Consider the following 23,171-nt stretch of genomic DNA (forward strand, 5'->3'; position numbering starts at 1 on the left):
GAAGGAGCGACCACAGAGAGTGTGTGTAAGGTACCTAGGTACTGGACTGCGAATTTGTTGAGCACCGAAAGGTCGTCAGTCAAACATGGAAAGTTGAAAGCACAAAAGTTTGGACTACCAACGCGCTCAGACGCGAACAGCTAGCATCCCTGCGCGCCAAGCATCTCTTTTGTTGTGGACCGCCGTCACTTTTGCAGCTTGTACCTGAGCCTCAGCGTCGCAATTGCGCCAGAGCACCCTTTTGATCTTTCTCTCGGCGCGCCTTTCTTAATTTTATTTCATCGACGCATCCGCGCGCAGCTCATGTGCACGCCATCTCACCGGCGCGTTCCCCCAGCCTCCATCTGAAGCTCGCTCTCACCCGGGCTACGACCAGCGCATCCCTTCGACTCTACACGCAATCCATCATGGCCTTCCAGATGGCGCCCGCGACGCCGCAACGCCCCACCCCCGGCGCCTTCGTCAACACGCCCGCGCCCAACCGGCCGGGCTTCACACGAACTGGCTCCATGTCGCAACCACAGCCGCAGCAACAGCAAGCGCTGCCTGCACCGCCCGCCGAGAGCCCTATCGATCGCGCATCGCGGACCATAAACAGCATGCTGGATCGGGACAACAGGTTTCCCGCGCTAGAGGCGTACATTGGACGTGAGTAGTCGGACATGGCGGTAGAAGATGGGTGAGATGCTAACAAGGTCGTGTAGAGGGCATCTCTGGCGAGTATGAGATTCCCAACAGCCCAGCCTGGGCGCCCTTCCAGAAGCTGCGGTCCTACAAACTCCCAGAAGCCGTCTTTGAGCAGGTGGACCACACGCAGATGTCGACGAGCATGGGCCTGTTCGCCGAAATCAACCACGCCTGGGTCGTCGTCGACAACCAGGTCTACCTCTGGGACTACACACATCCGAACCCCGAACTCGTCGGTTTCGAAGAGCAACCCAGCAACATCACATGCGTCAAGCTCGTCAAGCCGCGTCCCGGTGTCTTTGTTGGCACCATCGAATACCTCCTAGTAGTCGCGACCGTATCCGACATCTTCCTGATAGCGGTTGAATGCCAGCGAGGACCTGAGGGCGTTCATGGCATCACAATGTATCGGACGGGACTGTCGACCTCGGTCAGGAAGATTAACGTGACTGCGATTGCCGGCTCGTCAACAACGGGGCGCATCTTCTTTGGTGACGGCCAGACCGAGGACGTATACGAGCTGAACTACCAGCAGGAGGACAAGTGGTTTTCCAGCAAGTGCAGCAAGACGAACCACGTAACGACCTCCATTGGCCTACCCACGCTACCATTCTACGGACCCACGCGACAGGCTGGCATTCAGCAGATGGTGATTGACGATACCCGGAACGTTCTATACACGCTTTCCACCAACGGTACCATCAAGGTCTACTACATGCGCGCGCCCAACGTCTTGGAGAGCTCCCTCACCCGAACGCGAACACAAATCGAGACAATGTGTGGACATATTGTGCGGCCCACTGGTGTCCTGGACAAGATGCAGATTATCGGCCTGACCCCCATCTCGAGCACAGAGGCGGACAACTTGTCTTTGATGGCCATCACATCCTCTGGCTGTAGGCTGTATTTGAGCACAACGTCTGGGGGACAGTGGAACTCGAACAGCACAAGCGCTCCTAACAGCATGCAGCTACGACACATCCGCTTCCCGCCCAACGACGGTCAGCCCTCGCAGCAGAGCAATTCGACTCAGGTACAGCCATACCAGGGTGGTACAGCGGTTGGATTCGAGTCGAGATACCTCAGAGAGACAACTGTCGCAACCCGTTACGCGCCCGGCGCGTTCTTCTCCTTCGTCCTCCTAGCGCCAAACGATCAGAACCACCACATGTTCGTCTCCGCACCACACTCCGGACTGCTGGGCCAGCGCGAAACCACAGAGCCCCCGCGGTACACCGAAACTGGTGTGTTCACAGAACTCATGGGCAGAGTGCAGGATATCGGCCTAGTGTCAGAGCCCTTTTCAGCGAGGAACGAACCGCTCGGATTTGGCAACGAGCTTTCGACCCAGTTCGACAAACCCCTAAGTGAATATGCCATCATTACATCCGCCGGTATCGAAACAGTTCGACGAAGGAGGCTTGTCGATATCTTCGCCTCGATTGTGAAGAATGGAGGTCACGAGGGTGCTGAAGGCGACATCCGCAAGCTGGCGAAGCAGTACGGCCTGGCTGAGACTTCTGCTACCGCTCTGGCGGTTGCGTGCGGTCAAGGCTCGGACGTGGGACCCGATTCGCGGATCGCGAAGGTCACTGATCCCGAGGTCATTGACTTCGCTCGTAGGGTTTTCATCGAATTTGGCGGCAAAGCACATTTGACAGAGAGCGCAACCGTCGAAGGCTTGAGTGTGGAGAATGTCCGCGCTTCACCAAGACACGATGGTATCGCCATGTACGTGTCACGCATCATCCGTTCAATCTGGAACACGCCAATCATCACGGAGGCTGTCACTCCCACCGGGCCAGTTCTCACATCGACACATCCGATTACCAAGTTGCAAGAAGTGCAACGCTCGTTGGCTCAGCTTCAGGAGTTCCTTGAATCAAACAGATCCTTCATTGAAGGTCTGGCCGGTCCAGAGGCGCTTGGACGCGCATCGTCGCGACAAGAAGAGGTTGAGCTCCAGGGCGAGAACAGAGCGCTTACTAGCTTGTTGCAAATGATCAACAACATTGTTGAGGGCATATCTTTCGTTCTGGTACTCTTCGAGGAGCGCGTAGAAGACATCTTGGTTCTTCTGCCGGATCCTCAGTTACAGGGGAGAGTGCGTCAACTCACCTTCCAAGGCCTTTTCTCTGTCAAAGAGGGCAAAGAGCTTGCAAGGGAGTTGGTCAAGGCTATAGTGAACCGTAACATCGCCAAGGGCTCTAACGTTGAATCTGTTGCTGAAGCTCTGCGGAGAAAGTGTGGCAGTTTCTGTAGCTCAGACGACGTCGTCATCTTCAAGGCACAGGAGAGTTTGAAGAAGGCCGCCGATTCTGGTGCGAATGCCGAACGTGGGCGCATCTTGCTCAATGACAGTCTGAGATTGTTCGAGCAAGTGGCGAAGAGTCTGAGTTACGAAAACCTGGCTGCTACAGTCAATCAGTACATTCAGCTCGAGTTCTATGCGGGTAGGTTTACCTAACACTCCATTCTTCGACACCACTAATATGTTACTTAGGTGCTATTAGACTTGCTTTGAAGGTTGCGCAAGAGTGGGACCGCGGTAACAAAGCTCTGTCTTGGGTACGAGACAAGAGCGAACAAAACGTCGATCCGAATGACGCGCGTCGAGAATACTTTGACAAGCGTGCCTCTTGCTACACATTGATCTGCAAAGTCATCGAAGCTGTAGATCACGCCTACAATACCCAGGGCCCTGTGCCCGACGGTGTCATCTCCCCAGTCACGCGTCGCAAGCATGAAGCGTATGAGCAAATCAACAACTCAGACGACGAGGTCTTCCAAAACTACCTGTACGACTGGTACATGCAGAACGGCTGGGCTGAGCGATTGCTTGAAATCAATTCTCCTTTCGTTGTCGACTACCTGCGCCAAAGCTCGGAGACGAACCTCGCGCATGCGGACCTGTTGTGGCGCTACTACGCCCATTACAACGACTACCTCAGCGCTGCTGAGACACAATACCAACTTGCTAAGAGCACCCTGCCCTTGACACTGGAAAAGAGGATTGAGTATTTGTCGCGCGCAAAGGCGAATGCTTCGACGCGGATGAACGGTTTCGCAGAGAATGGAGTCCGCAACAGGCAGTCAAGACAAGAGCTTCTGCGAAACATTACCGACCACCTAGACATTGCCAACATTCAAGACGACGTGCTACAGAGGATCAAGGGCGACGAGCGTCTTTCCGGTAAGCGGAGAGAAGATGTCATCGCCCACCTTAACGGCCAGATCCACCCGCTTGACGAAGTAAGTTATTGCAAAATTCTTTGGGGATGACTTGACTAACGATGTCTTAGCTTTACCACGACTACGCCGACCAAGCAGCATACTACGACATATGTCTTTTGATATACCATGCCGCCGACTACCGCAGTGTGCCAGACATTCGGTCGACATGGACTAATCTCATCGACCAAACCCACCGGAACGCTCTCGCCGACCGGCAGGGCGCGCCTTGGGAAATTGTCGCGTTGAAGGTCGAGGACCTTGGTCACCGAACCAACCTCAACGACAACGTCTTCCCCGTCAATATCGTCCTACAACTCCTCCTCCAGTACGACCTCGAGTTCTACGTACACGATGCCAACGCGCCGAATGCGCAGAACCTCGCACTCAACAGCAATCTCACATGGCCGATTGACGTCTTCCTTAAACTTAACGCGCCGTTCGAGAGCCTGGTTGCTACTCTTGAAGCACTTTGGTACGCGCAAGAACAGCCTTTCGCTGGCCGAAACCGCAAGCTGCTCGTGAAGTGGATCATCTACCTTGTGGAGCAATGGGGTTCAGTAAGCAGGCGAACCGGTGCACTCTTCGGCGGTCCTGAGAACGCGATCGGTCTAGCGGAAGTGATGCGCATCATCCTAAGCAGCGACGTCTTGGGACGGGACATGGACGACCAGGCATGGATCCAACGTGCTCGGGATCTCAGTGCTGTTCTTGAGGAAGCTGCGCGCTGAGAAGACGTAACTTCAGGAGGAGCAGAGGGAGCCACGGATGAAGCGTTGTGAAGATATACAGAAAGCGATGATTGTGTATTTTGGGTTGTTTCTCTTCGTTAGCATTCTTGCAGCGCGAGGCGTTGAATAGGTTGCATGAGTATTGGGAGGGGTGACTGGCGTAAAAAGCATTTGAACCCATCTTGTAGGACATAAGACGAAGACGGAGCATAATCAAGGCTAGTGTATTCTTGAATGAAGTATTATAATGGAAAGATGTCTCCCGGGACCTGTGAGACTTTTTGAAAAAGGTTTGGGAACTGTCGACTTTTTCGGAGTTTAGCCCACCCACATTAACGCCGTATCGATACGCGTTCCCCAGCATCGTCACTTTGCGCATCTTCTCTAACACTCCCACCCCACATCCCACAGCTTCCAGCGCGACCGACAAACACTTCCGACCGAATCGCCACACCATGTAAACCCTCTTCTATACCTCACAATCCTCCGTCCCAACCCCCACACAATGCCAATATGCATCTCATGCCGCACCCCCGTGCGCACACTCTACACAACCTACTCCAAAGCCGACGACCGCGCCCTCGGCAAAGGCGTCCGCCTAACCCAATGCCCCGTATGCAAGAAATTCGCGGACAAATACGTCGAGCACGATTTCGTAGTCCTCTTCATCGACCTCGTGTTGATCAAAGCGGAGGTGTACCGGCACTTGCTGTTTAATCGGTTGGGGAAACATGAGGGGCGGTTGGGGTTTGATGTATGTGTTACCGATCAACGTTGTTTGGGAAGGAAGGGGAGGCATAAAGAAGACAATAGTCGCTAACATGATTCCAGCGATCAATCCTCCGCCTCGGCATCCTCCTCCTCCTCTTCGACGTCTACCTAACCTGGGCACGCATCGAGAAACTGCCCCTCCCACCTACATCGCCCTACCACCCAACACCCTACTCCCCCTCCTCACCCGCTCTAAACACAACATCAACGAGCCCCCTCGTCGCACCCCACGACGGCATCACAAACGCCGTAGTCCTCCAAGCCCACCCACTAGGCCTCCAATACCTCTTCTTCCTCTGCCTCGTCACCCTCTGCACACTAGCCTTCCACCTGCCCATCCGCCTCCTCTGCGCCTTCGACGCCGGCCGCCTCCCCAGCTCGGCACTCCGCCGCGTCTGGCAGAGATGTATCCCTAAATTCGACTCCCCTACACCACTATCGACTGCGCTGCTGGTGAGCAGCTGCACGAAATTGTTTCCTATACTGCTTATTATCTGGGATTACGATCTACCCAGTTCGGCTACGGCAGTGAGTTGGGCGGTTATCGTGAATAATATTGCGGCGCTGGAGATACTCATGGATTGTGGGTATGTGAGGGCGGGTGTGTTGGTGGGGATAGGGGCGGGGCTGAGGACGGCGGTTGGATGGGGGATTCTGAGGGCGGCGGGGTTGGGGACGGGGTGGGAGGGGTATTGGAGGGAGTGGACTGTTTTGGGGGGTGTTTGGGAGTGGGTAGGTGGTTTGGTTGGTGTGTCTTGATATCTATGTCACGAGAAGATTGGGAGTGGGCGTTTTTTTGGATGCAAAGCAATGATACCCCATTTGATATTTATACAAGTCGAGAAAGACTCCGTATTACGCCAAAGACCAACTATACACATGCGCTCAAGTATTCGGCAATGCACTGCTCTCGTTGTCCTTCATCGATGGCTTCAGATGCGGGTTGCCAGACAGAACGCAGTTGCTCTAGCATGATGCATCTCTACAGCATGTGCCCTACGGCATCCTGTCTGTCGCCTGATCCAGGCCACCCGGAGCCATCCTTCTCACAACGTGCATATGCATATTCCCCGCGCGTCTAGCATCCCCAGTCGAGCTTCGCTAACGCCCTCCATTGTATTCCGGTCGCAAATCGTTTCGTACAGGCGAGATAAGAGGATGGAGTTGTGCGAGGAAAGTAATCGCCCACATGATATACATGGCCGCGGCAGAGAGAACGAGTGTAGATCGCCAGACCCTGTCCAATCATGTTAGCCCAAGGTGTCTCTCTTGCTCCTTGCATCTCAAAATGCTCGTCTTAGCTCGCTGTCGTTGATGTTGATATCGTTGTCCTCGCTAGTCTCGTACTCATTGCTGAAACGGACTCGTCTCCCATCGCCTGCGCCGCGCTTCTTGCACACAGCCAGAAGCTTCTCTCGCGCATTCTCATTCTCGTCGCGCAGACAAGGCTTTGGAGGTGCGGGTGGTGATTTGGGTGGTGACTTGGTGCTGGACGAAGAGATGGTGGAAACGTACGTTTGGTTCTCGCCTTTGGGAGCTAGGAACCAGGCGGCGCCGCAGAAGATGACGGTGACGATGAGGCCGATAATTGGGGCCCAGCTGTGGTTGTGTTAGTGGTTTTTTTTGGGTTAAGAGCTTCGTTGAGCGGATCGCGGAACTGACCCGTTCGCCATTGTGGATGTTGCGGTGGTTGTTGACGCGCTGGTGAGGTGGCGTTCGGGGAGTTGCTGGAGGCGATGCGACGATCAGGTGACGTTCGAGCTTCGAGGCTAGTAGAGGGCGTGTAGAGGAGGCGGATGTCGTGATGTGGAGATGGCTTCGCCGTGGTGTCGCGAGCTGCGAGCTTGCGATGACGCTGCGGATCGAGCTTCCAGGGCTTGGCGCGTTCGTGATGTATCACGTGTCAACCCACATGGCCGCCGTTGCCTGGAGTAGGCTCCGAGGTCCTGCAATCTTTATCTGAACATCATGTCTTTCTAGCTGATCTCCTCGTCACTCTTTCGCACTGTGACAATCAATTATTACCCACATATGTCTATGTACGTTTCCAAGTCTCTCTTGCCGCCGTCGCGCGTTCTTGCCCAATCGAGCATGCCCAGAATGAAGATCGCTATGCTTCACAATATCGATGCGCCTCACTTTCGTTTATCTCCTACTTCTCGCAGCTTCTTTCAGCTTCACTCTTCTATTAAACAGTCTAGAACGCGTCCGTGATCTCCTTATCTTGTCTGTTGTCTCAGGGTTTCCATGTCTATAAGATCTCTTGAACTCCTACCTACGATCACTCCTCTCTCTTTCTTCCTTGCTTTACTTTCTTATCGGTTTGCTTTGCAAGCTTGGCCAGAAATATGACTGGCGGCCTAAACGGGAATCTGGACCTTCTGGATCACTTCAGGCTACACTTCGTCGAGCCTTTTCCCGGCCCTGGGCAATGTCATCCTGGACAGAGGACCTGCGGCTTCGGTCACTGTCCAACGAAGGCATGAAGGACGGCTAGGACAGTTGTTGGGAGAGCTTACTTGGGCCTCCATGTCGAGTATTCATGAGCCACACAAAGACTCGGATGGTTGAAATCGATGTTCGATTTCGGTCAACATCCAGGATACTCAGCCTTACCTCGGCTACTTAGCCACGGTACCTGCATGCGACAGCCTTGTCCACAAAAACACACGTCGGGACACTGGAAACCCCCCAAGTTCCGCATATCGGAGCTGTATGCATTTAGGGCTACAAATACGTCTTCCCTTGTATCGAGTCATTCGACGTGGTGGTCACAAACTTAGCGTACAGAAGCGACAACGCGGTGTGACATGGAATGCATGTGGCTGTCGGCGTCTGCATGACCGTCTAGGAAGGTTTCCAAGGGCGGCTGGCAGCAATGTTGCGAAGGCGAAGGGCAATTGCGCATCCTCACATCTGGGGCAGCTTCCCTTCCACCCATGCAATCGCTGGTTCGCGATTTCCTGTACCTCAAAATGACGAGATCCGGAGAACGCATCGGCAGTGTTCGGCCCCTCGTTTGTAGCCGACCCCAGGCATCGGCATCGCATGCTACAGGATGGATAAGATACACCATGGCTTCATGCAAAGCACCAGGGTACATTGCTATACTTTTGAGCGTCCAATACCATCAGGGTTGCTTCCAACCAGCCTACTGGATTGGACACTCGTTTTTACAAGAATGTAAAGATGGCCTATCCCTTCACCGCTTGTTTGGCGAGGGCATGCCTCGTCGTTTCCAGATGCTTCGCAAAGAGGATTCGAATCTTTATCGCGGTTCTTTCGAGTATGCGTGCGGACCCGCAAAGAAGTTGTACGATAATGAGCGACTGCTTCACTCGAGTCTCGTCATTACTGGCTCGGGTAACATCCAGACACTGCGAACCTTATTCTGCATACGATCATTATGCTCTATTGGCCTTATCTGCAGATACCCTAGTCAGCTCTGGTTCACCATCTTGGCGAAATGCGGCCGGTCATCGCCCAGCCGAGACGAGTATTTTGGGCTCACTCGAAGTGAAGCGATGAATGACAGGGTCGAGTACAGCTCCTTTATGCAAAGCCTCATAGCTGCGCGTAACATCGCACAGAAATTCCGTAGCCTTCTTGCTGGGGCGTCAAATCAATGAGACTAGACAGAACTAACCTCGAGGGTATGGTCGTGCGCTCTGCGCTACAGACGTGTACAACAGGCTGTCAACAGCAGTGTTACATCTTCGTCGGACGGGTTTAGCGAATGGATCGACGCCACATGCCTGAAATCGAACGATGCTCGGAAGTCTTTCAATCGCCGATGTTATCACAAGGGTTGTACAAACAGCCCGGCTTGACCTGCAGTAACCCTATTTTGAGCCACCAGGCACTGGGCATATCATCTGCCTGTGCCTTGAAAAAGAAAGTAAGGCACACAAAACAATTTGATCACCATATTCTGCCTACTCTGGATCACGCACATCACTTACGTATAGCTTCCCAAACTTCGGGTCCCTAGTTCAGTGATCCAACCGGCTTTATCATTCGCACATGTCTTCCACTGACACCATATAACCATCTTCTTTATACCAGGACGATTTTCTCATTCAGCAATCCGTCTCTACTCAAGAGTTATAGTTTCACGAGATGGAATCAGACGAGATTGTCTTTGTTGAGCACCCACCCTCAATGCCAATTCTTTCGTCATCCCGACCGCTTCCGTACCCTAGACCGGATGACAAACAAGCAAACCTCAATCCTTATCAACAAGGCGCTCGTTCTGTCGTAGGAATGACTTCCTCTCCAATCGAACAAGGCTCTTCCGAACGCAGTCTTCCATCAATACCAATAGAGAAGGATATGAAAGAGCCGACGACCGAGTTTGGGTCATCACGACAACGTCAAGACTCAGATTGGTCTCTCGGTTCGGAATCACAGAGTGAAGATATGACGGAGCATGAGGGAAGGAGTCTGGGAGAATTGGATGCAGGACAAGCTGCTTCATTTCCTCCTCCCCCTCCACCACCACCACCACCACCACCACCACCGCCGCCCATGGATTGTCACTTTGGCCCCGGAAGATGTGACTCTCAGGAACCTCATCCAGTAAGTTTAGAATAACAGCAGTGAATGAAAGCATGATCTGACTGCGTACTTTAGCCGCCTCCGCCTCCACCTCCTGTACGCGTTATACCACATACCCATTGCGGAACGCTCGTAAGCTGACAATAGCAGCCTCCACCGCCACCAGGATTACCTGACTTCATGAACGCTCCGATGATGACCTCAGCACTCCCTCCCCCAGTAAGTTCAGAACGCGGTCAGATCAATGCATTGCTGATCAATACTAGCCCCCGCCCCCGCCACCCGGTCCTCCTCCGCCCGCATTGACCATGAACCCATACAGTGCAGGAGAAGAAGTGCATACCCCAAATCAATTCATCCAAGTGCAATACTCCAACGAGTCCATCTCCGACTTCGCTAGCCGTGTGATCCGCATCGGGCCCTTCAGACGCAATGTCTTCATGACACTTCATCCGGCTAGTGCAGCAGACTACAAAGAGTACGAGTGGCTTATCAAGTACGGAAGCTCTGAGATTTGGTATGAGAAACCTACGAAAGCGCTTCTTAGGAGTGTCAAGACACTGGAGGCAAACAGACGTGCACCGGGTGAACTACTCCCTCTGCATAACGCCAGGCCTGTGAGTCTTGAAACGCCCAAAGTGTGGGCTTCAGCTGCCATGACGACACCGACCGACGACGATATCTTTGAGTGTGTTGCTGATCATCCTGTGGATGATGGCTACGACACCGGGACATGCCACCAATGTACTGAGGCCAAGTCAGAAGCACTTGAAAGCACACCTCTCGTCTACTGTCTAGTCTTCAGTACCTGCCAAGCAGCCGATCCTTTCATTCACGGCGCCCACTTCAACGGCCGCCAGATCTACAAGCTTGTCAAGTGTGGTAGCCGCGAGGCTGCAGTTGCAGAGACCTTTTACGCCGCTGGTGTCAACGGATGGAGTCTGGCTTTTAGCTGCATAATGAAGCTAGGTGACGATTTCGAAGAGAGATGCGGTACGGCCAAAAAGGTCAACGTGCTTTGGATGCTGGCTGAAGAGGAGGCCGACGAAAAGATCGTTAGAATATTCTACTAACATACAAAAAAAAAAAAAAGAGCAGCGTTTCTTGGGTTGTTTTTCCTTTCGATATCTATCCTTGCGTCTTCCAAAACAATTCTTTTCTGTCTCGCAAAAGTTACTTCTCTCCACCCTTCAACGGTATCACCTCCGGCGGACCTCCGCGCATCTCAACGTAGCACGGTCAATCCTCAACATATGACCCATGGACACCACCAAGCCCTACCGAGACGAACCCATCAAGGCCTTGTACCACATCAGACGCACAGCACGAAAACACATGTGCAGCCTACCGATATCTGCAGTCCGAATCCAGTTGCATATGCCATGTATTACCATGCTTGCCTCAACCAGTTCATTCTGCGTCCGGTACACCCTCGCCGCCTACCACCAATGTCGTCGAGTCGCTCAAGAAATCCGACAGACGTTGTCAGATGCTATCTACGGTAGAGTGCAGAGACTGTCTCGTCCAATCAGGGGTGTACACGATAACGGGCGTGTCGTACGAGGCTGCTCGTCTCACTATCTCTTCTCTTTCTGTATGGCTGTTTTTGGCGTTCACATCACGTTTGTTTGTTGGCATTTTTGTGTTGTCTCCTTTGTTAAATCGTGTTGTGTTTATGGCGTTGAGGCTGGGATACGTATGAGGAATGACCTGGATGTCGATTGGCGAGGCTGTTGCACGGGTGTGGCGTTATAGTAGACACACGTTTTAGGATCGGTATAACGGAAAATAGTGCATCCAATGCTGGGGGAGCACGTGGCGCCAGGGCATAACGACACTACTGTATTATTAGATCACATTTGGGCAGAGGGGTGTACGACTAGTGCGCTTTTCGAATGCCAGCAATGACAGAGTCCCTGATTGGATTTTTTTCTCATGTGAAGTGACGTCTTGCGTAATACCATGCTTGGGGAGTGAGGTTTAGTGAAGGAGGACTGTTCCTGCCTAATTTATTTCGTCTCTTCGCCTAGTCTACGTCCGGTGAGAAAGCTTTGGTGGTCACCCACATATAATCGACTATAGCGCACTACGTACTTTGTACAACTGCTGTTCCTCTTCTACGCTAAAGATTGCAGTGCACTATCCGTGTGGGAAGTTGCTTTCAGGCAACGGTACACAAACCCAACTCCCGGTTGTACCGAGTGACAGCTGGGTACAGTTATTGTCAAAGCCTCGAGTGTTCCCCGCAAGTGTACCACGGTTCTACAACTTCTTCTTCGTCACCGGCTCCAATCCTCGATGTTGCTTCGCAATCATCTGATCAAGCCTCGCATAGCAGTCCAGCGACATGAAGATACCTAATCGCGTTAGCTTATATTCCCCTCGAACAACTTCTATGACATTTCTCATCAGGCACAGCACTTACCAGCAGCCAGATACCCTCCATACATACCACCCAGCCCCTGCGCGCCCCTCTGCACCGACGTCAACTCCTCCCAACTCAGCATCTCCGCGAGGCAAACCAACGTCGTCAAGCTCGTCTCTAGACCGAAGACTAGCAGAGCGAGAGGAATGCGTGGATCGTTACGCAGCAAGGCAGGGATAGCCCAGAGAGTGAGAGGGAGGTGGTAGACAAGTTCAAGGAAGGTCAGAACGGGGAACCAGGCTGGGGCGTTGTAGAAGAAGCGGTCGCCATATTTGGATATGTACCAGTCGCGGAGCGACGACATCCAGAGGGGCTTGATTTGGATTGGGTAGTAGGCTGTCAAGTCGAAGGCTGTTTGTTCAGTTAGTATTGGTCAGTCCATTCATGTGTGCGGTGGTCTGATGTATCTAGTCCGGAAGCATCGGAACGACTGATAGACGAAATGATTCAAAAGATCCGCTCGTCGTATATGTAATCTTGCTATGCTATTGCAGCACGGTAGAGCTTCCAGCCTTAATATTCCTTCTCGGTACTTACCTAGCATCACCGGCAGGTGCACAAGGAAGAAGACGAGGTAAACTAAATCGCGCTTCCGCTGAAATATTGAGACCGCCATGTTTGTATGAGCCGATGATCGATGTTTAGCAGCGTGGGTTGAAATTGGTCGTTGGCGTGAAGTCACGTTTGTTGGCAAGCGCGTCGTACGCGTTTTCGCGCGTGGGGCATCCACGGCCCTTTCCCCATACCTATGGGGCCGCACTCTTGGCTTCCGTCTCTCATCACTCCACTTGGGCACCCACGACGTCCAACTCGAATCGAATGGACAAACTCGACAACCGGAAATTTTGGATGGGCTTCTCGTGATTTTTCCGCGAAGTTCCAATGCGGGTCGATGGTGCTCCTGCCAACCGTGCCAGACCAAAGGCTACCGCCACTACATGCGAACTGCTTCCGCGTAAGCTGCAGCTCTATGAGATCGATGTCTGAAACATGACTACTGTTCATCGGAAAGCAATTTCCTGCTTCAACCAGTCTTTCGTCCGAATGACTATACAGCTCAGACATCGGGTTGGCTGTTCGCGATCAGTTGAGCGCCATGCCAAGCGCGTATGCCTCTACGTGCATCAGCGTTCCGCCTTTAGCCTTCCCATCTGATTTCTAAGATCTAGTTGCCACCACATTTGGAAGTCGATGATGCTAAACGTGTAGAAACAATGGTCCGCACCTCTCACGACTCGATCGCACTATTGAAACTGCCGTCGCAACCGTCAAAGGATTCCTCGGAGCCTCGTTATGTCGGCGCTCCGCTGCTAAGAATTCACTGATGACGGGCAATTTAGCCTAAATCTTTCCTCTGATAGCCCTTGGCACCCGGCCCACAGCAACCGAACGACATCAGCGGCGGATGAAGCACGAACGGCACATGACTGCCAAGAATGGTGGATGCTTACATCGCTTTCCGTGTCCAATTAGTGTGCTCGAAGCCTTGGCTTGGCGGTCTTCAAGCCGTCTTTAACATGCTGCCCAGCAGCCGTTCCCTCTTGGTATGCTTAAGGGGTTAAACAGCTCTTATGACCGATGATCTGGAAAGAGTATGGAGGCCTGTTTCCCCACAGTGCTGCGGTACGGCCACCGGGGTGCTGGATGATTATGCACATGGTGGTGCGGGCTTCGGTGGCCCCCCATACATAAGCCTGGGGTCTCCGAGTAAAGGACCGTAAGCTTTTTCGCAATCTGGGGTACTACTCAGACGGCTTTTGTTCAAGACTTTCGCCAGACTCTTCGAACGTTTCGATTATCGGTAATCGAGCATCATCATGGCTGGAGGCGGCGGTGGTGCATCTGGCTTCGATGCCGCGCTTCAAAGGCGTCAGGCCCTGATGGGCGCCAGTGGTCCTAGGGCTCTTGTGAAGAACGGCAAAGTCTTCCTGATCGCCTTGTTCGCTTGTCTTGGAGGTGTGTTGTACGGATACAACCAGGGCATGTTCAGTGGTATTCTGGCTATGCCATCTTTCGGAGCACGTACGTACTTGCGACTTTCACCATCAGCTTGCGCTTACATTGAATAGAAACCGACGGCTACGTTGATAACCCAACACAGAAGGGGTGGCTGACCGCCATTCTGGAACTTGGAGCTTGGTTTGGAGCCGTCATGTCTGGTTTCGTTGCTGAGGCAATGTCGCGCAAGTACGGTATCTTGATCGCTACAGCAATCTTCATCATCGGTGTCGTGGTGCAGATTACTGCTATTTCTGGTGGTCATGAAGAGATTCTGGCTGGTCGATTCATCACGTTAGTGAACCATCAATCCAGATCTTTCAACATTTGCTAACCAATCTTAGTGGTATCGGAGTCGGTGGTCTTTCCGTCATCGTCCCCATGTACAACAGTGAATGTGCGCCTCCGTAAGTATATCCAAAGACAGGTATCCTATCACTTGAGCAGCATGCTAATACGTCTCAGTGAGGTTCGTGGTGCTTTGGTTGCACTACAACAACTTGCCATCACTTTCGGCATCATGATCAGTTTCTGGATCAACTACGGAACCAACTACATCGGAGGCACCACCCTCGAGACCCAATCCAACGCCGCATGGCTCGTGCCTATTTGCCTGCAGCTCGTCCCGGCATTCGTCCTCATCATCGGAATGGTCTGGATGCCGTTCTCCCCACGTTGGCTGGTACACCATGGACGCGAAGAAGAAGCGAGGAGCAACCTGGCATCTCTCCGCAATCTTCCTGCCGACCACGAGCTCATCGAGTTGGAATTCTTGGAAATCAAGGCACAGTCCATGTTCGAGAAGCGCAGTGTTGCTGAAGCTTTCCCGCATCTTCGCGAGCAGACTACCATGAACATCTTCAAACTTCAGTTTGTTGCCATTGCTTCGCTTTTCAAGACAAAGGCTATGTTCAAGAGGGTTATCGTCGCGACTGTCACTATGTTCTTCCAGCAGTGGACTGGTATCAACGCCGTACGTACAATACCGAGTCTCGTTGATGTTCTGCATTCGAAACTTATGCTGACTTTCCCTTTCCCAGGTTCTCTACTACGCGCCTCAAATCTTCGAGCAAATCGGTCTCGAAGGAACCACGCAATCCCTCCTCGCGACAGGCGTCGTCGGCATCGTCATGTTCCTCGCCACCATCCCCGCAGTCCTTTACATTGACAAGCTCGGCCGTAAACCCGTGCTCGCTGTCGGAGCCCTCGGCATGGCCTTCTCCCACTTCGTCATCGCCGTCATTCTCGCGAAGAACTATGAAAACTTTGGGAACCATCGTGCGGCGGGATGGGCAGCCGTTGTGATGGTCTGGCTGTTCGTCATCCATTTCGGTTACTCCTGGGGTCCTTGTGCTTGGATTTTGATCGCCGGTAAGCTATCTTCCCATTCGCTCGAAACTTGTTTTTTAAATCTGTGCTAACATTTCCGTCCAACAGAAATTTGGCCCCTCTCCACGCGCCCCTATGGCACAGCCCTCGGCGGCTCCTCCAACTGGATGAACAACTTCATCATCGGACAAATCACACCCGAGCTGCTCGAGAACATCACGTGGGGCACCTACGTCCTTTTCGGACTGGTAACTACCCTCGGGGCAGCATTCATCTGGTTCTTCGTGCCTGAGACCAAGCGCCTGACGCTTGAGGAGATGGACACTATCTTTGGTAGTGAGGGCGCGGCGCTCAAGGATCAGGAGCGCATGGCGGAGATTAATCATGAGATTGGTCTTGCGGCGTACTTGCATGGTGATGCGTCGAGTGGGAATGAGACGAATGTTGTTGGGAATGAGAAGGGTATTGTTTGAGCGACTGTGATGGATGGGGATGTAAAGGAGACGCGAGATGGGGCATGAGAATAGCTTAGTGGGCAAAATTGATCGTTGTATCTATTTGAGGTCATTTCATCATGCTATGAGACTAGGGGTACATTGGTGTTTGTATCCTTTCGCTTCGCCACGTTTGAATAAGTGTTGCTTCTAGTAAGTGAAGCTTGTTCCCGTGTACAGATAGGGACAGATAATACGTCACAAAGTGAAAGGAGTAAGAACGGACATTCAAGATGTTTGACTATCTGAGAGGCTCTTCTATTGCTTATGCGATGCTTGCTTCCTCCTATTGAAATCTGAATATTGAGGTGGCTGGCAACCAGCCGCCTTTGGTATATAGGGGCGTTTCCGCCCCTGATTCAATCTTCAATACAGCTCCGTCCCATTCCACTTCAATCCCCGCATATGAGGCAACCTTGAAGGGCAATTAAAGTAATGTATCTCGCCATCATGCTTGCACCACCATCGATCTACGTCCTGCACACAGTAGCTACTTTGCTCAGCTGTACGCTCTACAGTCGTATTTGCCAGCTGCAAGCCCATTTCCGGGATGATATCGCGTAACAAGGGGTTTCGCCTCGTCGCTGTAATAGATCCCCAGCTGACCTCAACTTCTTCTTCTTCTTCTTCTTCTTCTTCTTTGTCTTTGTCTGGCGCCAGGACTGGTTTAGGAGATGGTTGCGCCCGTACTCTATTGTATATACGGCCCGTATATGTATACTGGACATTGCGTATATTGGTGTTCAAGTATACACCTTGAATATGTTCGAGGAATTCACCGAGGCCACTAAGATGGTGTTGGGTGAGGCGCATCGATCTTCCCAGGACAACAAGCGTCCCGCAATAAGCCCATGGTCTAACCAAATGACGGAAGTCTCCTGGATAAAGGCATGCTAGGTCTGTAAAGTCGAACAACTCTTCATACAGTGCCGCCACCGCATCAAAGTATACCTCAAGCACCTCTTTTGTGTAATCAACCCACACTCGCCATCTTTCAGGTGTAAGCCCTAACAATCCGTAGACTTTATCGCGAGGATCATGACTATTGCCCTCACAATGTGAGTGAATACATTCTTGCAGGGTACGCCTTTCTCCATCCCTGACCGTGCTTACTTTACGCATGAGTCCAAAGGCGGCTGGCCGTAAGCTTGGCCGTAAATGCAGAGCCGCAAAGGATACACGATCCAAGCTGAGCTCGATTCCTCCGCAAACAATAAGAGGTAACTTGGAGCTGAGCAAGATCTCTTGAACGATCCATATCCGTATGAAATAGGGGTGGGCCAGGAGAGTGACAGTAGCCCACCTTCCGTCAGATTTGTGATCTCGCAGCAAGCGCGCAGCCTCGACCATGTTAGGATCGCACCCTAACCATATGGATACCATCTTCGTCTGCTTATAGATCTTGTCCATGATACGGACCTGGTCGCTGCGCTCATCCGTGTCCTCTTGATTGATGCATATCTGATCGATCCAATAAAATTCAGGCCTTCTCGCGTGGTCCATGCCCCATGGCTCGGTCGTATAGGCGCGTAAGAAGTCGAAAAGATTTTGGCGTACTTTCAGACTTGCTCCGTCGACTGCTACAGTACGAGTCGGCGTTGGTTCACCCCAAGTGTAGGATAAGGCGGTATAGTCAGGACAGTTTATAAGACTGTACTTCTGTAGACTGCATTGCGGCTGATAGGTGACAGGGTCCTTGCTGATTCGAAGTAGCCGGAACTCTGAATTTTGCTTTTCGAGAGCCTGGTAGATGTACTTAGGCATTCTCACGGTGCTTTGGGGCCTGGCTGGCGGGTCCTCCTCGAGCTGCGTGCGCTTGCCCGGCCGGGCCTGCCTTCTGAAGAGCCTCATGCTCTTCATTGGGCGTGCTGAGAAATCAGGACTTTTACTTTAGAAAGATGAGAGTGTTCGCAGCAGGCTTTCGCTCGAATACGTTAGAAGGTGATTGTGTCGAAGTATAAAGGGACGGGGCAACGCGGGGTAGTGGCTTTTCACCAGGCTGCCACTGCCTTGCGATATTTAGCGCTGACGAGAAGGACTACGTAGGTGTCAGGCTGGGTAGTGCTATGCCTTATATATCAGGCAGCACGTCTCAATCTCTACTTACAGCGTGGCGCATGCTTTGCTGTGACGGCGCACTGAGAGGAAACCGCTTTCGCCCGGGATCGTAACTGCAGCTTTGGCCGCATGTTGCAAATCCTCCTAAAGCCTTAGTGTTAGAAGGAACGGCATCCAATTAGTCTATCAAACTTTCGAGGTCTACTCGTATTTGTCTGATGTTTACCAAAATGCTAGTACGCCTGCATTGGGTTTAGGGCTATAGCAAAACCCCAGGAGCGTCTGCAGGTAGTAAAGCAGGCAGGAACAACACAATACCTTTGTGCAACGCTTTTTGGTACGTATATCTCTTCAAAATTAGCATTGCGCAAAGAATAATCATCTACCTGCATGGGCGCTCAAGCTGCACCCCTTTTCAGCTCCGTTCACAGCCCCACCGACGACCACAGTACTGCGGCGACATATTAGACAGTCCCTAGCGAACAGCCCTAAAGTCATCGCAATCATACCGCATACTTATTACAATATCAATAACTAGCCCAGACTAGGACCAGAACGCATTTTCAGTTATAGGCACTCTAGGTAGCGTTTACGGGTTGTCAGGAAGACTTTTTGAGTCGCTCTTATCACTTTTAATTTACGACATCCGCAGCACACCCAAAACACCGTCGAACTGCGCCACCTTCATTTTTCCTGGAAAATAAAACTCAATCACTGTCCACCACCCAACGTAGTCATCAAACCCTGCCTAAACGCCTCTTGATCCACAGCCCTCCCAATCAACACCAACTTCGACTCCTGCGCCCCATCTTCGGGCTTGGCATCAAACTCATTCGTATCGTAAATCGCCCTTACACCCTGTGTGAGAAGTATCTTGCCGTCCTGAACCGGGACGCGTCCCTTCAGACGGTGGATCTCAAAGGGCTTATGTGCAGTCTCATTCGGCAGCGTCTCCTCCCACAAGATAGTGCGGAGGAAGAGATCGAATTTATCGACTTGGTCGCGTGTCAAAGCGAGGAAGGAGATGGTTGAAGTGGTAATTGTGGGGTCGAGGTGACTGTGTCCTTTACTTGCGAACTGCAGATCTGTATCTGTGACTTCGTCGTAGGCATGGAGATCCAATACCAATCCTTCAAGCTGCGGGACCTGGCTTTTCGTCGTCGTCTTGATGCGAGCTAGACCGTTGATAGAGCGGATTCGCTCGGTGACTTGTTCGAGTTCTTGCGCGGAAACAAGATCAGTTTTGTTGATGATGATGACATCTGCATGACTGATTTGCAAGTGCGCTGTTGTGAGAAGGGGACCGTGTTCATCATGTGATGCTTTCTTTCTTTCTTCGATGTTTTCTTCGTCACCGAGGCCTTCATCTAGGCTCTTTAGCACGTTCTTTGCGTCGACGAGGGTGACAATGCCGTCGAGGAAGATGCTGCTGCCTAGGCCGTCGTCGAGCCAGAATATGGGTGCAATGTTACCTGGGTCGGCTAGACCGGTTGTTTCAAGCAGGATGTAGTCGAACAGGCCGGATTGCTCCATTAGGTTCTCGATGGCGGCTACGCCGATGTCTTTAACTGAACAGCATATACAGCCGTTTGCGAGTGGGACAAAGGGCGCGGGTTGGGCTGATGTTGAGTTTGCGTCGGAGACAGTGAGCTGCTTTTCAATGTCGATTGCTAAGCCATCTGTTAGGGTGATGTCTTATTCTTAGCGGGAGGTGAGCGTACAGTCACCGAATTCATTCAGAATGACAGCAATCTTCTTTCCATGTTGCTCGGTCAGGATATAGTTGAGCAAAGTCGTCTTTCCCGCACCAAGATAACCTGTCACTATGGTGATGGGCACTTTGCCCTGGGGTGTCTCCTCCGAAGTCGCCACAAGATTGGGAATTTCCTCATCTTGGTCGTCGAGGACTTTGGTGTTAGTCTCTGGCTGGACTAGAGTGGGGACTTCATCGTCTGATGCGTTTCCGTCCATGGCCGGCAAGCTGTTACTAGATAGTGATTCGAATGTCGAGGAGGGGTGCCACAGCGTCAAGATGCAGTTCTACAATGAGTTAGAACAGATGATCTGGAGGCAGGTGCGTAAGAACATGCAACCCTGAAGTACACGATGCACCCATAAAGACTTACCTAATCGCAGCTACTTCGGGATTCTGGAGGCCAAGAGAGACGGCAATGACGTCGTGGGGTGGCAGAGTCATGTAGAAAAATGGTCCACCGCGACTGACGCGCGATGAAGCTAGCGCCGTCGCGTATTTCCTAGTTGACTAGACCCCTGCCCATGCCCTGCATCCGCAAGCTCCAGGTATCAACAACACACGCCGCCCCGCCTACCTGTCGCCAGACGTCTTCCGTGATCGCAATTCACTCACTACCACCCATCATTACGCGAATATGACGTCGCCTGCTTCGCCGCGCCTTCCCAGCCCGCCGCCCATTCCAGAAGACCAGCTCTCGCCGGTATCCGCGTCGCCAGAGCAGCAGAAGCTCTTCAGCAATCTCGACCATGCCGCCGAGCGGAGGATAAGACCGGGGACCAAAGCGGAGGATATGGCAGAGGGCCCGCCACTGGTAGAATTATCAGAGGTGCGTTGAGGCATACTGCAATAAAGATAGCGTGTGGCTGACAAGATGCGCAGATTGACTCGGCATTCCAACTTACAGAGCACCTCAAAGCCCTCCACCACTCGCTCACGCACCCCGCCGGCTCGAATGGCACTGTACCAGTAGACAGAAACATGGCGTTGAAGATAGCACAATCACCCGCCAATGTGGACAGGACGCTGTGGCTATACGAACTCTGCCGCTTCCTCATACAAAAGGTCAACTCCATCATTACCGCCCTCTTCGCCGACGACCCACCATGCTCGTCCCTGACGTGTCCCGAGATGCGCGCTTCCGAGTGGCAGTACCTTTGCGCAGTACACGACCCGCCAAAGTCATGTTGTGCCATCGACTACTGCTGCCACACGCTCGACTGGGCAGCTAACACCCTCACATCACCCAAGCACTTTCCTTCACGGCTCGCGCTTGGCACCGACTCGTCAACACAACACTCGCAAATGCGCCAATTGACCAACATCTTCAGGCGCGTTTACAGAATCTTTGCGCACGCATGGTACTCGCACCGAGAAGTCTTTTGGAAGGTCGAGGGACGCACAGGGCTATACATATTCTATAAGACAGTCTGCGATGTATACGGACTGGTACCGGAGGACAACTACACCATCCCTCCTGAGGCTGAGGGCATTGAGCCATCAACAGAGGTCAAGCCGTCAGCGCCACCTCTGATCATGAAGCGAGAGCCCTCTGATTCGACATCAGAGATTTCAAGTAACACACTGGCAGACGGAATGTCGGATCATTCGCTGTCAACGGCGGGCACAACCAAGCGACATAGGCATTCGCCATCAGTTGGAGCCACGGCCGTCCAAACAGTTGTAGAGGAAAATGAGGAAGAAGAAGAGCGCCCAGTTCTCCAAGCGCGACCAGTCACTCAAATCTTCGAATCGGCACAAGAGGACGAGGAAGAAGAGGAAGCCGATAGCGACGGCGACGTCACGGCTATTGAAGACAACAACGAAGATGATGATGACGAAGATGATGACGAGGACGAGGATGAGGACGAGGCTGAAGCTGCAGAGGAGATCACACAAGCAGATGCCAAGGATCCCACGACTGAGGCAGCCAAGGAAGGCGCGGGCGAGGAGAAGGCAGCGGGTACCTCGACCGAGGAAGAAGAAAAGAAAGATGGAGATGCCGCCACAGAGCCAGCAACTACCGGGGACGCTGAGGCCAGTGCTTCCGACGCCCAAGATGACGAAAAGGAACCATCAAAAGATGACACTGAAGCCACAGATGATAGCAAGCCAGATGCTGAAGCGTCAGAGGAGGCGAAGAAGGTTGATTCTGCTGCAGAGTCGGCTGACGAAGAGGGTGGTGCGAAGGCCCAAGATTAGGTTATCACGGGCAAGGCTCAACGGGTAGTATTTCAGAAAGCTTCCGTGGTGTACATTAGGCGTAGGAATAGGACGGAATAATGACTTGGCAGGGCAGATCGGGATGCTATTATTTGCATCAGCACACATAGATATCACTCACGGCATGATATGGCTCAAGGGAGCCGCATTACTAGATACTAGTATCTGATGATAGTTGGGATCTCAGATGAGTGATAGCGGGGCTTCATCGAAGAGACATGCATTAATGCCCTCGGGCTTTACCTCCAGCCTCAAGGACCAACCAGTACGGAGTGGCTCAGCTAGCGCGTGTGTATAGCCTCCGCGAAGGACCCATCTCAGCTCACGAGACAAGTATAGACTAGGACCAGGGACTTTCCTGCCCAGTTTGGCAATATACTGGCCTTGAATCATGAAGGAAGGGCAAAGCAAAGCAAAACTGCATATTCTCCGTGGCGGAAGAGAGGCGCTCGGTAAAGCGCACCGTAGTGACAAGGATGGGAGAATTTGTCTCATTGAGCTTGGTCCAGCGGTTGGGGGCGAATTTGGCACAGGCACGTTTCCATGTCGCACTGCGTGAACTGTCTCGTCACACAGTGTTAATGACAGATAGGGCTGATGAGGCTCAACTAGACAAGTTCCGTCTTGACATTCCTCCGAATAAATCAATGCCTATATGCAAAATTAATCAAATGCGGATACCGATGCGACGACGCTCGCCGGGCTCCGAGTGCCGCAAGAAGAGGGTGACGTCCGGGCCGCGCATCATTGGCGGGAGTGGACCGTAGATGCGTCTGCGTGTTTTGTCGCGCTGCGCGGCAAGACGATCCTGGGGTAGGGCGTCCAGGCTGCAAGTATCAATTGGTGGCCGACGGGCCGAGTGGGCACTAGCATCTGGGTAAATGCTGGCGAATGAGCAGCGCGGTGCGAGTGGC

The 23,171-nt window shown here is 52.5% G+C and overlaps 8 protein-coding genes across 8 annotated transcripts; 5 read left to right on the forward strand and 3 right to left on the reverse strand.

Moving 5' to 3' along the window:
* Positions 1–407: 407 nt before the first annotated feature.
* J4E84_000056 (uncharacterized protein) lies at positions 408–4,649 on the forward strand (the record flags this gene model as incomplete). Its single annotated transcript, XM_049382701.1, has 4 exons — positions 408–648; positions 705–3,140; positions 3,191–3,939; positions 3,990–4,649. The coding sequence occupies 4 exons, from the start codon at positions 408–410 to the stop codon at positions 4,647–4,649; spliced, it is 4,086 nt and encodes a 1,361-aa protein (XP_049248219.1).
* A 505-nt stretch (positions 4,650–5,154) lies between these two features.
* Positions 5,155–6,390, forward strand: J4E84_000057 (uncharacterized protein; the record flags this gene model as incomplete). Its single annotated transcript, XM_049382702.1, has 3 exons — positions 5,155–5,403; positions 5,481–5,873; positions 6,259–6,390. 3 exons carry the CDS (start codon positions 5,155–5,157, stop codon positions 6,388–6,390), a joined length of 774 nt encoding a protein of 257 aa, XP_049248220.1.
* A 131-nt stretch (positions 6,391–6,521) lies between these two features.
* Positions 6,522–7,093, reverse strand: J4E84_000058 (uncharacterized protein; the record flags this gene model as incomplete). Its single annotated transcript, XM_049382703.1, has 3 exons — positions 6,522–6,657; positions 6,936–7,019; positions 7,083–7,093. 3 exons carry the CDS (start codon positions 7,091–7,093, stop codon positions 6,522–6,524), a joined length of 231 nt encoding a protein of 76 aa, XP_049248221.1.
* Positions 7,094–10,285: 3,192 nt separating this feature from the next.
* J4E84_000059 (uncharacterized protein) lies at positions 10,286–11,050 on the forward strand (the record flags this gene model as incomplete). The annotated part of the gene is made up of 1 exon (XM_049382704.1): positions 10,286–11,050. The coding sequence occupies one exon, from the start codon at positions 10,286–10,288 to the stop codon at positions 11,048–11,050; it is 765 nt and encodes a 254-aa protein (XP_049248222.1).
* A 1,189-nt stretch (positions 11,051–12,239) lies between these two features.
* J4E84_000060 (uncharacterized protein) lies at positions 12,240–13,018 on the reverse strand (the record flags this gene model as incomplete). Its single annotated transcript, XM_049382705.1, has 3 exons — positions 12,240–12,334; positions 12,403–12,753; positions 12,940–13,018. The coding sequence occupies 3 exons, from the start codon at positions 13,016–13,018 to the stop codon at positions 12,240–12,242; spliced, it is 525 nt and encodes a 174-aa protein (XP_049248223.1).
* A 1,264-nt stretch (positions 13,019–14,282) lies between these two features.
* J4E84_000061 (uncharacterized protein) lies at positions 14,283–16,202 on the forward strand (the record flags this gene model as incomplete). Its single annotated transcript, XM_049382706.1, has 6 exons — positions 14,283–14,424; positions 14,472–14,694; positions 14,745–14,807; positions 14,866–15,373; positions 15,441–15,771; positions 15,838–16,202. 6 exons carry the CDS (start codon positions 14,283–14,285, stop codon positions 16,200–16,202), a joined length of 1,632 nt encoding a protein of 543 aa, XP_049248224.1.
* Positions 16,203–18,992: 2,790 nt separating this feature from the next.
* Positions 18,993–20,252, reverse strand: J4E84_000062 (uncharacterized protein; the record flags this gene model as incomplete). Its single annotated transcript, XM_049382707.1, has 2 exons — positions 18,993–19,951; positions 20,003–20,252. The coding sequence occupies 2 exons, from the start codon at positions 20,250–20,252 to the stop codon at positions 18,993–18,995; spliced, it is 1,209 nt and encodes a 402-aa protein (XP_049248225.1).
* Positions 20,253–20,671: 419 nt separating this feature from the next.
* On the forward strand, positions 20,672–22,236 carry J4E84_000063 (uncharacterized protein; the record flags this gene model as incomplete). The annotated part of the gene is made up of 2 exons (XM_049382708.1): positions 20,672–20,863; positions 20,917–22,236. 2 exons carry the CDS (start codon positions 20,672–20,674, stop codon positions 22,234–22,236), a joined length of 1,512 nt encoding a protein of 503 aa, XP_049248226.1.
* Between the last annotated feature and the right edge of the window lie 935 nt (positions 22,237–23,171).

Source organism: Alternaria hordeiaustralica (assembly GCF_023758085.1).
Source record: "Alternaria hordeiaustralica strain BMP 2776 chromosome Unknown scaffold_1, whole genome shotgun sequence".
NCBI lineage: Eukaryota > Fungi > Ascomycota > Dothideomycetes > Pleosporales > Pleosporaceae > Alternaria > Alternaria hordeiaustralica.